Source organism: Heloderma suspectum, chromosome 5 (genome assembly GCF_057233095.1).
Source record: "Heloderma suspectum isolate Gila_16-S chromosome 5, 16-S_ref, whole genome shotgun sequence".
NCBI classification, from domain to species: Eukaryota; Metazoa; Chordata; class Lepidosauria; order Squamata; family Helodermatidae; genus Heloderma; species Heloderma suspectum.
The window spans coordinates 199,965,401-199,979,459 of record NC_139462.1 but is presented as its reverse complement, the minus strand read 5'-3'; the positions used below and the strand labels follow the sequence as shown (position 1 = coordinate 199,979,459).

Sequence of the window (14,059 nt, the reverse complement as noted above, 5' to 3'; positions counted from 1 at the left end):
CAACACCTACTCTACAGTAAAAATGCCCCCCCCCCCAAGCCATAGCTGCTAGATATGGATTTGAAGTACTATCTGTTTTGGACTTCAGAGTCAGATAGGGGTCTTTCCCAACCCTACCTGGAGATGCCAGGAATTGAACCTAAGACCTTCTGCATGCAAAGCATGTGCTGTACCATTGAACTACAACTCTATCCCACTGATCTACAGCCCTCCTGAGCTTCATCAGGAGCCAAATTAAAGTTTATATAAATCCTCCACATGTTGTTATATGATTAGACAAGCACAATAACAATTGTCAAAACAATCGTGCAGTTTCTTGATGCTGGTGAAGGTATCAAGCTCTCCAGTCAGCCCATACCTAAAATGTATAGATCTGAGAACTCTTATAGACAAGGAGCCAGAATATAAGTCTTCATGGGAACATAGGAAGCTGCCTTATACTGAGCCAAGGAACAGATGAATAATGCTACTATAATCTACTAAATATTAAACACTCTTCTTGCTTACCTTTAACATTCCAATTTGGGGGGAATTACACAGCCAGAACCAGAAGCGGAGTCTGCATATACCCAGACTGGCTGGGAAGTATCTGGTGGTAACTATTCTTGCTCTGTCCCCTTCTTGTTGAGTAGATGAATTGACATATAAAAAATTATGTCCATTACCTTTGAGTAGATAAAAATGCTGTATCAGTATTCATATTGTATTAAAATTAAGGAAGTGTGTTTTTCTTAGGGTGCTATATACAATGGGAGTGACCCAGTTACAACTTCAAGCACATTACTCTCTTCACGATCAGTCTTTCAATGCATGCTTGTGGGTGAATTGGGATTTCTGACCTATGATCACAGTTGTAAGCACAGAACTAAAGAGTAGTTTTCGATTGCTCTGAAGCATGTGTGTGTGTAATAATGGTACATGTCGTATTACATGCCACTAGAGTGGCTAGGGAGTGTTCTCTTTATGTGTCAAGCAGCAGAGACTTGGCACCTATTCATACAACCATCTGTGCATGATAGCCACAGGAAAAGCCAGTTGACTGTATTGTCCCTTTTTTTATCATTTGCAATATGCAGGGTTGAGGAACTACTTCAAGGTGGGGGGCCAAATTGCACGCACACACCCGGGTCCTCCGTGGAACTGATGGATGCACCAACGGGCATCAATTACCCTGGACTTCTGGTAGACGATATTACCACTCCCAGATCTGCACTCCCCCATGTTTCCTCTCCATGACACTACGAATCAGCTCTCAGACAGAGGAGTTGGAGTAAACACAACCATTCATTGTGGCTTCCTTATTGGTCTAGGAAACAAACCCCCAAAAGAAGATATGGCTCTTAAATGACTGGAATTCGAACTTCCAATAATTTAAAAGCCAGTAATACATAATGAAGAGTGCCTGCTTTATAAGACTAAAATAAATGCTTTCTAAGGCAGTGCTTTTTGTATTACTCTTTAATTAGATAATGTTTTGGTATAGCAGTTGACGATGGCTCTGGCAATTCATCAGGCTTCCGGGAAAAGAAAACCATTGCTGTTAAGAGTTGCTAAATAGTGTTCTAATTAAGGAGAATCAGTGTAACAATATTCAGGGCAGTATCTAACAGAGCAGCTCCACCTCCGCTGGTTCCGTTCCACTCGTGGGACCCACTGCTTGTGCAATGGGGCTTTTCTAGTTTTAAAAATAATCCCAGAAACAAGTGGAAATGCCCATTTCTGGATCAGGTCAGGTCAGCGGAGCTCCCTTCTGTGAGCAACACTGACCTGCCCCATTCCAGAAACAAGTATTTCTGCTCATTTTGGGTTATTTTAGAACCACAAAAGCCCTGTTGTGCAAACAGTGGGTCTCGCAAGAGCACGAGCACAGTAGGACACTAACCTCAGATTGTTAGCTATACACCATAATTCAGTACATATGTTAAACGGTTTTACACTTTAGACAAAAAACAAAAAAAATTAACCTCCCCACCATCATTTTTGTAATGTTTACACTGTGTCCTTTTATAATTACCTATTTGCTATAACTAAAATTAAGGAATTTCCACACTCAGCTTTAAATTATCACTAACACTCACTCTAGAAGCACACCGCAGTCTGCTTTTCCCCACTTTACCATTTCATTTTATATACACAGAAAAAAGAAACAATATATAGCTATAATAATACTCCTAAAAGTGTGTGTTCATTAATTATTTATTTTCCAGCACAAGACATGGTCAATACTAGGGGAGTGCAACACAGAAACTATAGATCCTGCATAAAGTATGTATTTTATACTTTTCATGGTCCTTATCTTTAATTAGAACAATACATTTCTATCTTGTACTTAAATCTGTATAGAGTCATGCAGCTTCTCCTTTGCAGAAGAAATACAAATACACCTTTAGAGACTTTTAAGATTAATTTAAAAGAAAGAAAAATCCACGGATCTCATGTTCTAAGGAGTGCACCTCCTTAGAAGTTAAGGCCTCCTTCAACCATCTCACACACATCTATGTGGGAGAATAGAACACCTTATCCTGCGGTGCAACAGTGTTCATGTATCCAGAATCTATTAATAATACTTTTCAGCAAAACAATGGTGTTGTAACAACATTAGGCTACGTCAGCATGTCCTGTGCCTCTCCTCACCTCTTAAGCCAGGCTTCCCGTTAGGAATCTTGCTTCCCACCCCCAATCCTTGTCAGACACCGTCTGAATCAAAATACCACTCAGGACAGCCACACCAAAGAAGAGTTAGGAGTTATCCAAACAATTGCAGCACTAACCACCAGGAAAAAAAAATACAGGACAACTTATCACTGGTGGTGCAATACAGTAATTTGCACATGGTACTATTGGGCAAATAGAAGTTCAGGCAGCAAGAGGGTGTAGATTGAAAAAAATGACAAGGGTAAAGAGTATCATTGCTTTTCACTTTTCTCTTTAACCCATGAGGTCCAGTTGCAAATCTCCCATGCCATGTTTAGTTGGACCTTTTGTCTTCATTTGTCATGTATCTTTATTAGGTCCATAAATAATTTCCTAGCTGAGTCAAAGCAGAAACCCATTTAGTCGCGGATTCACAGTTTTAGTGGGATTGTAACATGTACAGAATGTGTGAAGGGGCCTGAGTAGATGCTACTTGGTTACATCTTCTAGTCTATAAATCATGGGAGGGCAAATAAATCATGGGAGGGCAACTTCTGGCCCACAGAGGTTCCCCATTTGGCCCCTTGAGCCTCGCAGAGGGTGCAAATTGGCCCAAGTCCTGCCCCCTAGAGGAATTCCCCCAGAGGAATTCCTGCTATTAACCCCGGCCTTAGGCTGAGTCCCTTTCTTTGTGCTGAGACAGAGAACGCCATGCCTCTCTCAGCATGCAAAAGGCAAAATGGGTGGGTGGGGGGCAAGGTGATCACAGCAGCAGGCATGGCCACACCCACTGACATAATCTGGCCTACAGAGGCCCAGTGGTGGGCAATTTGGGCCCCCACCTAAAAGTGATTCCCTACCCTTGCTATATACTAGTATCTGTCAGTGCCCATGGGCACCAATGTGCCCCCAAACACCTTTCTTGGTGCCCCCCCAATTGCTCTACCCCTCCCAGTTTGTTTTTAATTAACACATTTTCTTACTGGCAGCTGGGTTCACTTCAAAGCAAAGTGAGAGCGTTGAGCTGCTGCCATTTTCATTTCCCATGAATGCCTCTGGGCTACATAGTGGAGCTTAGAGACATTCTTAGGAAATGAAGATGGTGGGCAGCCATGGCAGCAATGGAGGCTGGTGGCTCCGATGTCAGTGGGGCAGTGAATCCTCTCTGGGTTTCTATCAGAACTCCAACAAAACATCTTGGATAGCTCCTTTAGACTTCTGACTGATTCACCACCCCACTGACACAGAGCCACCAGCCTCCACTGCATGGCAGCCATTTTGTGGTGGTGCCCAGGATAGTTCCTAAATTGCCAAATGTGCTCATAGGTCCTCAGAGGCTGCCTTCCCCTGGTCTACATTATTCCGTTGTTAATTCCAATGGCATTCTAATGGAATGGAAGGCAACAAGCTCAGTGCTTGATGAAGCAGTTTAAAGAAGTAATTAATGAATATTACATTGTGTTTGTTACTAAGGCATCCAACACGAGTACTGGATGATGGAAAATGTTATTAGCACCTTATTCAACCAGCAATCCTTGTATTGACAATCAACATTTCAAGAAAGCAAAAACTAACACAGCACAAATAAAGTGTGTGTCAGGGAGCCCATTACTTCATTGCTTAAAGAGCCCGGAGCAGCTGGATTGAGGTTGCAACCTCAGAAGGCCTTTCCTAGTTGGAGTGGCTATATTTGCTTTTGCCTACAATTGTATGCAATTTTGGCTTTTCCACTCCTAAAATGAATGTATCTAATGGTTTTCAGAGTTGTGGTATAGCACAGAGACTTGAAAATGGTTGCTTTTTTGGTTTGAAATTTGCTCAGTTCGACCCTCAATTTTATGTAATTTCTTGCTGACATTCAGTTTTCAATAGGAGGATTTTGAAATGGCAACCGGAGAAAAACTCCCAGTTCTTCTAAAGATGATGTCCTTAGCACAGACAATAAAGGCAGAGATCTCATGTGCTTGAACATTCAGAAAAGTGCTGCCATTAGGCAATTTTTAGATTCTGGACTAACAGTGCAATCCTATACATGTCTACTCAGAAGCAGGGATGCTGGAGAAATTTGAGACAGATTAAATGAGCTCAGATTTCTAAGAATCCAACCTGCGGAATGCACTGCAGACCGACCTCCTCAGGCTGTGTGGAGTCTGTGGACTCTTGGATTTATTTATTTTTTACTTTCCTGAAATTTACGCAGAGTTATTCATAAGAAAATATGTAAGTTTCTGCTGAGAATAGAAAATAAACACGGGAAAAGTTGAATGGAATGGAGGACAATCCTATAGCCACTAATCAGCGGCTAGACGGCCATAGGATATGTCGGTTTCCGGGAACCGACCTTGGAGCCCGCACTCGGAATGGCCCTGCCCTCCATGCTCGGAAGAGGAGCACAGAGTGGCCAAAATGGGGCATTCCAGGTGTGTGTGTGTGTGTGTGTTCTGGGGTGGGGAAAGTGGAAATGCTGGTGCGACACATCCTATGTGTTGTCCAGCAGCTGCCTTCCCGTGGCTAGACAGGCTGTCTAGCCACAAATGCAGGGCTGCTGAAGCGCGGAGGGGACGATCCCGTCTGTGCTTCTCCTTCCCTGCATTGGATAGGTGGTCGCCTCTGAGTTTGGAGGTGGCCGCCTATCCCCAATAGGATTGCGCCCTAAATGTTACGTACTAAGGTAAATTATGTAAATTGTTGCGAACCCTCTTATGGAATTATTTGTGTATTTTTCCATATAATGAAAAAAATCAAAGCTGTCTGTGAATGGACAATAGAACAAGAGGCGCCTGACAATCCATGAAACACAGATGGAGTATACACAGTCTGTACATCCCTACTCAGAAGTAAGGTCTATTGAGTTCAATAGGACTTGCTCCCAGGTAAATGTGCATAAATTCCAGCCTTAATGGTCTTATAGGTAGAGATATAACATTTCTGGGAATTTGGAAGGCATGAAAAAGAAACCAATTCCCCCCCCCCCAGCTTATTTTCTGGGGGGATGGGACAGGGAAGAACTTTTGGGAAAAACTGAAATATAAGAACATAAGAAGAGCCCTGCTGGATCAGACCAAGGGTCCATCTATTTCAGCATTCTGTTCACACAGTGGCCAACCAGCTGCCCACGGAAAACCCAGAAGCAGGATATGAGTGCAACAGCACTCTCCTGCCCATGTTCCCCAGCATCTGGGGTACATAGGCATACTGCCTCTGACACTGAAGGTACCATATAGCCATCAGGACTAGTAGCCACTGATAGCCTTCTTCTCCATGAATTTGTCCAATCCCCTTTTAAAGCTATCCAAGTTTGTGGCCATCACCAGTGGAGCCTGGTGGCTCCAATTTTACCATCAGCCTCCACTGGCCATCACTATACCTTGTTGAAATGAATTCCATAATTTAACTATGTGCTGTGTGAATACTTACTTCTTCTCAAATCTAAACTTATTTTACTGCCTTGAAAACATAAAGTGCATCTTTTATATAAAATAGTGTATAAAATCATACTATTTAGCATATTTATGAAATTTACAAAGCAGTCCTATGCATGCTTATTCAGAAGTAAGGCCCACTCCACTTAGTGGAGCTTCCTTCCTAATAAACATGGATGGATAGCAGCCTCAAAAGTTATAATTGCCTTAGTTTTGTACACACAAATTTAAGAATACACCCAATACTAGAGTAAGAGCTGCAAAGTGCTGCTCCCTGTGCTACCTAAACATTTGTAGTTTATTTTTATTGGGGGGGGGGGCATCTGAGAAGTAGGGAAAAATAAATATTGCAAATAGAAACCACAAAACTTAGAAAACAAAAGAAAGTAAAAGTCTCAGACAGTCACAGTATCAAAAACTAGCAAAGCATTTGGATATTGAGTAAAAAGTTATAACAGCACTGAACATTTGAGTCTTGTATAGTCTACACACTGCATTCATAGGAGTTAGCATTCTCTAATGCTATAGACTGTCTTACAGAAAAATCTTCATGTTGCATATTTTGAGTAAGGAAAACTATGCCTTAAAAAGCATACACATTCCAAGAGAGAGAGAAAATATTGTACGAATTTTTTCAGTGTTCCCTCAAAGTTTCCAGTTTTTCCACTGGAAAAATAACAAAAAAAGGTCCTTAAAATAAATGGGGAAAGTGTTTGCTTCTGAACTCTTCTACCTTTTGTCCAGGCCTTCATATTTCTACTTGGGGGCAGGGGGCAACTCTTTACATGTGTATTATTTCAAATGTGGAAATCCAGCCCTGCTGCATTTGGGGGCCATCCTGCTCCTTCTGCTGGTTGGGAACCTGGGCTTCTGCCCCAAAGTTCCTGCCCTGACAGTGGCACTGATTCAGAAGCTCAAGTAGAAAGCATGTTTGTTCTTTTGTATGTTTATAAGTGATTCCTCTACATTTTCCCACAGAAACGACCAGAAACTATTCATTTCAATAACAGAACATAACTACAACCAGGGGAGGCTGTTGGCTCAGATGTCAGTGGGGTGGTAAATCCACTCCAGGTTTTTGTCAGAACTCTACTTTGCTTCGCACCTTGGATAGCTCCTTTAGAGTTCCGTGTGGTTCTGACTGAAAGCCAGAACAGATTCACCACTCCACTGACATCAGAGCTACCAGCTTCCACTGGCTACAACCCACCATACTAGTAAGCATTAGCTACTTGAAGAATATCAACAGTCATTTTACTCTTTTCTCTGCTATTCTTTGTGTCTGTTCAATTTTCTCTTGACATTTATTGTATATTTGTAGAAATGCAAAGTTGCAGTTGTTCCCCTCACTTTTAACCCTGTTGAAAAAATTATAGGAAGTTACAATCAAAGTTTGAGTGAGGAGGCCCATCATATTGAATTAGCACTAGATATACACTACTGAATTTTCACAAAAAGCTATTCTACAAATTTGTTTTCTCCTCACCTGTCAAGTATTAAAAGATCCTGTAGATATTATATTCATGACTGGGGTGCTCCAACCAGCAAGTACATCTTAATGAATGCATAAAATCTGCTACAAATGATTTGTTCACTCATGCACAATTATCTCCCATTGACTGGGGCATCAAGTGAGGGCTAGCTAGTGAATGGGGCATTACACAACAAGCTGATGTAGCATAACAGCTAAGAGTGTGAACTGAGATGTTCACAGTTCCAATCTCACCTTGGCCACAAACTCAATACGGTGTCCTTAAGTATGCCACTATTATCTCAGCTTGAGCCTCCTCACCACTAGTGCACCACCTGCAGTATGAGGGAAGCAACACCTACTTTCCTTAACACATTTTGGAAGGGGTAAATGAGATAATGTATGTGGAGTGCTTTGAACACTCACAGTCACTGTATAAATGCTAAGAAAGTATTGGTATTAGAGACTTTGATTTAACCATCATCTGTCTCTCCAGTGAGCTCTGGAAAATGCAGTTCTGTGAAAGGGAGTAGAGATCTCTAAAAGAAGATTTTGCTGCACCCTCACAGTTCCCAATCTTTGGGGGGAACTCATGATAGTTAACCGGGTGCAAAACTGATATGTGGTTGCAGTGTAGATATACCCTCAGTATAATGATGATTGATGGGAATTATTTGGTAATGCTGCCTCCTGTTAAAGAGGCAGTTAGCAGAGAAAAAACAAAAGGAAGAACGGAATGAGTATTTACTAGTCCCACATGGACACAAAAGAGTAAAAAGAGAGAGAGACACCATACCTTCCTTTAGTGAGGAAAAGGTAAAATGGTTTACTCACAAATATTCTTGCATTAAGATGCATGTACAGCATAGGGTTTCAAAAGGAGTTTGTTCAGCCCTTTTTGTGTTCCTTCATAAGAAGAGCCCTGCTGGATCAGATCAAGGGTCCATTCTAGTGTAGCATTCTGTTCACACAGTGGCCAACCAGCTGCCCACAGAAAACCCAGAAGCAGGGCATGAGCACAACAGCACCCTACCCATGTTCCCCAGGAACTGGAGTACATAGGCTGACTGCCTCTGGTACTGGAGCTAGCACATAGCCATCAAGATCACCTTTTCCTCCAGGAATTTGTCTAACCCCCTTTTAAAGCCATCCAAACTGTAGGCCATCACCACTGCCTGTGGTAGCAAATTCCATAGTTTAACTATGTGCTGTGTGAAGAAGTACATCCTTTTATCTGTCCTGAATCTCCCACCAATCAGCTTCATAGGTTGACCCTGGGTTCTAGTATTTTGAGAGAGGGAGAAAAATGTCTCCCTATGCACATTCTCTACACCATGCATAATTTTGTAGACCTCTATCATGTCTCCCCTTACCCTTCCTTTTCCCAAGCTAAACAATCCCAGCTGTTGTAACCTTCTCTCGTAGGGGAGATGCTCTAGCCCCTTGATCATTTTAGTAGGGATGTCAGAGCATTCTGTGACGGATCTCGGTGAGGCCGAATGCCAGTGCATTTGGCCCCCAAAATCCGTCGCAGAACGAAGCCCCTCCCCCCCAACCCACAAAAGGCGTGCGGAACGAAGTGCCCGCCACCCCCAACCCACAAAAGGTGCGCGAAACGGGGCACTTACCTGCTCCCATCCGCGCTGCTTTGCGAATGACGGCCATCCTGCGGCCGCCATTCGCTTCCTCCTCTTCATAGCCATGATAGGCTACATAAATACTTACGTAGCCTATCACGGCTAACGCAGGGATGCCATTTTCATCCCTGCAGAGGCCGTGATAGGCTACGTAAGTATTTACATAGCCTATCACGGCAGGGGGGAAAAAACCCAGCGTACGCAAATGGTGGCAGCCGCTGCCATTTGCGTACACTGGATTTCTCCCCCCCCCCCTGCCGTGATAGGCTATGTAAATACTTACATAGCCTATCAAGGCAGGGGGAAAAAAACCCCAGCGTATGCAAACGGTGGTAGCCGCCGCCATTTGCGTACACTGGATTTCTTTCCCCCCCTGCCGTGATAGGCTATGTAAATACTTACGTAGCCTATCACAGCAGGGGGGAAAAAAACCCAGTGTATGCAAATGGCGGTGGCTACCGCCATTTGCGTACGCTGGGTTTTTTTCCCCCTGCCGTGATAGGCTACGTAAATATTTACGTAGCCTATCATGGCTAAATACAGGGACGCAAATGGTGGCAGCTACGACAGCCGCCATTTGCGTCCCTGCAGGGCTGCCCAGCAGCTGGATGTCCGTCTGCGGGTGGAGCCGGCCAGCGGCTCTGCGGAATACCCGCAGAGCGGAGCTGGCCGGGCAGGAGTCCGGGGGGGGACGGAGTGCCTCCCCCTCCCACCGCGAAGCAGATTTGCGAAACGGTAAGTGACTTTCGTACATCCCTACTTTTTTACAGCAGCTGCACACTGGGTTGACATCTTCATTGAGTTGTCCACCACAACCCCAAGCTCTCTTTCCTGGTCAGTCAGCATTAGCTCAGATCCCATCGAGCTATACTTGAAGTTGGGAGTTTTTGCCCCAACGTGCATCACTTTACACTTCCTTACACTGAACCGCATTTGCCATTTAGATGCCCATTCTCCCAGTTTGGAGAGATCCTTTTGGAGCTCGTCACAATCCCTTTTTGTTGTAACCACCCTAAATAATTTGGTGTCATCCGCAAACTTGGCCACTTCACTGCTCACTCCTAATTCCAGATCATTTATGAACAGGTTGAAAAGCATTGGTCCTAATACAGATCTCTGTGGGACCCCACATATACTTCCCCCTATTGGGAGAATATACCATTTATTCCTACTCTCTGCTTTCGGTTCTTTAACCAGTTACTGATCCATAAGAGGACCTTATTCCATGAATACGCAGTCTTATTCCTAGGGATGGCGGAGAATTTCGCCATGGATTCCAGGGAGACTGAACGCCAGTGCATTCGGTCCCCCGGAATCCGTGGCGGAGTGAAGTCCCCCATCCCCCACCCCGCAAAATGTACACGGAATGGAGCTTACCTGCTGCCATTCGCCGCTGCTTTGCGAATTCGCCTCCCCACGAGTGCTGTGATAGGCTATGTAAGTATTTGCATAGCCTATCACAGCTAATGCAGGGACACCTTTTGCACCCCTGCAGAGGCCGTGATAGGCTACGTAAATGCTTATGTAGCCTATCATGGCAAAAGGCAGGAACGCAAATGGCGGCGGCTATGGTGGCTGCCATTTGTGTTCCTGCGCAGCCCAGCAGCAGCTGGATGTCATTGTGGGCAGCCCCAGCCCAATGAGGATTTCGGGGGGAGGGACGGAGCGCCTCCCCCCCACTGTGGATGCCACGAAACAAAACAGTAAGTGACATTCGTATATCCCTATTTATTCCATGACTGCTAAGTTTTTTCAGGAGTCTTTGTTGAGGGACTTTGTCAAAAGCCTTTTGGAAGTCCAAGTAAACAATGTCTACTGGATCACCCCTGTCTACATGTTTACTGACACTCTCAAAGAACTCTAAAAAGTTAGTGAGACAGGACTTACATTTCTGGAAGCCATGTTCATACTTTTTCAGCAGGGCTTGTCCTTCTACATGCTTACTAATTTTATCTTTAATAATGCCTTTAACCAATTTACCCAGAAAAGACATTAAGCTAACTGGCCAGTAATTTCCCGGATCCCTATTTTCCCATGGGTGGGAGCGAGAGAGCAAACCCTGTGCTCCCAGCAATGGAGGAAGTCAGAGAGAGAGAAAGGAGAGGCTATAGAGATCCTAAGGCTAGCTATGCCCATGTATTAATTAACTGCAGCACTGCCCCCTTCCTGTAACTTGCAGATGAGGTTGCAATATTCCCAGCAATAATCACCATCACAGACATACTTTTTTTAAAAAAAAATCATCTATGACAAACTCAAAAACAATAGCCCTGTTCAGACAACGGACATGGTACATGTGAAGGGCAGAGTTGGACTGCAATGGAGGCCCCACCCTACCACTCTATATCCATTCAGTCAATGGTCTCTAGAGCCATTGTGTACAGAGTAGGGATGTGCAAATCAGCAAAACGTGGCTCGTTGAGGTTCACCAGATTCCATAAGAACATAAGAACAGCCATGCTGGATTAGACCAAGGGTCCATTTAGTCCAGCATTCTGTTCACTCAGTGGCCAACCAGCTGTCGACCAGGAATCCAGAAGTCAGACATAAGTGTAACAGCACCCTCCCACCCATGTTCTCCAGCAACTGGTGTATATAGGCATACTGCCTCTGATACTGGAGATAGCATAGAGCATTAGGACTAGCAGCCATTGATAATCTTCTCCTCCAGGAATTTGTCTAACCTGTTTTTAAAGCCATCCAAACTGGTGGCCATCACCATGTCTTGTGGTAGCAAATTCCATAATTGAACAATGTGCTGTGAAGACGTCCTTCCTTTTATCTCTCCTGAATCTCCCACCAGTCAGCTTCATGGGATGACCCCAGGTTCTAGCATTATGAGTGAGGAAGAAAAATGTCAAAGTTCGTGCAATATCAGATTGCGAGCTTTGGTTTTTTTCATGCTCATTTTTCCAAATGTACGCATCAATTGCATGCATTTTTTAAATGTTCGTTATTTTTTTCTCCCATTGATTAAAGTGTGTTTGTGTGCATTTTCCAAGTTTATGCATTTTCCTAATGCAATTTTTTGTTCAGTGAATAGCATTGTAAGCTAGGAAATGTATGGGCTTTGGTAGCAGATTACGTTCAGGTCCATGTTTGGTTCTGGGAGGTGAGAACTGGGTAAATTCTGGTCCAAAGTGAACTGAAATGAATTTTCTCATGCATCTCTAGTACAAGCCTTCAGTAAAATTCATGGAAGTTGGGGAGGATCTACTACTCCATTCCTGTTTTCCCCTTTGAAACATTTAGTGAACAGGGTGACTGTCTTCCAATGCAGAGAGTATCACAGTCATCAAATGGTGAGAGACCAAATCATGTATGTGTGAACATCTGGTCTCAGCGGAATTCTTTTTCAATGACAGCTACACCCACCAAGGCAGAGTGTTGTTGTTCAGTCGTTCAGTTGTGTCCGACTCTTCGTGACCCCATGGACCATAGCACGCCAGGCCTTCCTGTCCTCTGTTCTCTCCCGGAGAGTGCTCAAGTTCATGTTCATTGCATTGGTGATGCTATCTAGCCATCTCATCCTCTGCCGTCCCCTTCTCCTTTTGCCTTCAATCTTTCCTAGCATCAGGGTCTTTTCCAGGGAGTTTTCTCTTCACATTAGGTGGCCAAAATATTTGAGCTTCAGCTTCAGTATCTGTCCTTCCTAGGGATGTACGAAAGTCACCTTTTCGCAGCTTTGATTCACGGTGGGGGGGGAGGCACTCCGTCCCTCCCCCTGGATCCTCCCTGGCCAGCTCCGCTCCATGGTGGCTCCGTGGAGCCGCCGGCCAGGGCCATCCGCAGCCGGAGTTCTGGCCATGGCTAGCTGCTGCGGCTGCAAATGGCGGCCGCCATAGCGGCCGCCATGTGCATCCTGCCAGGTTGCCATGATAGGCTACATAAGTATTAACGTAGCCTATTACGGCAAAGAGCAGGGACGTAAACGGTGGCTGCTATGCCGTTTGCGCTGCTGCTCTTTCCGTGATAGGCTACATAAGTATTTACATAGCCTATCACAGTAAAGGCAGCTACGCAAATGGCATAGTGGCCGCCATTTGCGTGGCTGCCTTTACCGTGATAGGCTACGTAAATACTTACGTAGCCTATCACGGAAAGAGCAGTGGCGCAAATGGCGTAGTGGCCGCTGTTTGCGCCCCTGCTGTTTGCTGTGATAGGCTATATAAATACTTACGTAGCCTATCACGGCAGCCTGGCAGGATACAAATGGGGGCCACTACAATGGCCGCCATTTGCGGCTGCAGCAGCCAGCTGAGAGACCAGCTGCTGCTGGAACCGCTGCCGGAGCCGCCGCTGGAGCCGCCGCCGCCGGAACATCCACCCCAGGTAAGCTTTGTCCCGGTGGGATTGCGCGGGGTGGCAGGGGGTGGGAGGCCATTGTGCTATGGGTTTCGGGGGGGCGAATGCCAGTCCATTCGGCCTCACTGAAATCTGTGGCGGAATTCTCCACCATCCCTAGTCCTTCCAATGAGCAGTCAGGGTTGATTTCCTTTAGGATTGACTGATTTGACCTCCTTGCAGTCCAGGGGACTCGTAGGAGTCTTCTCCAGCACCACAGTTCGAAAGCATCCATTCTTAGGCACTCAGCCTTCCTTGTAGTCCAGCTCTCACAGCCATACATTAATGCTGGGAAAACCAAAGCTTTGATTATATGCAACTTTGTCGGCAAGGTGATGTCTCTGCTTCTTACTATGCTGTCTAGGTTTGCCATAGCTTTCCTCCCAAGGAGCAAGCGTCTTTTAATTTCATGGCTACAGTCACTGTCTGCGGTGATCTTGGAGCCCAAGAAAATAAAATCTGTCACTGCTTCCATTTCTTCCCCTTCTATATGCCAGGAAGTGATGGGGCCAGATGCCATGATCTGAGTTTTTTAATGTTGAGTTTCAAAC

At 44.8% G+C, this 14,059-nt stretch overlaps 1 protein-coding gene across 1 annotated transcript in view; it reads right to left on the bottom strand.

Moving 5' to 3' along the window:
* MALRD1 (MAM and LDL receptor class A domain containing 1) overlaps nucleotides 1-14,059 on the bottom strand; it is a 439,175-nt gene that overhangs the window by 111,741 nt on the left and 313,375 nt on the right. The window contains exon 33 of the mRNA XM_084860474.1: nucleotides 508-665. Coding sequence (XP_084716600.1) covers nucleotides 508-665 — 158 coding nt within the window. The remainder of the gene's footprint in view (nucleotides 1-507; nucleotides 666-14,059) is intronic.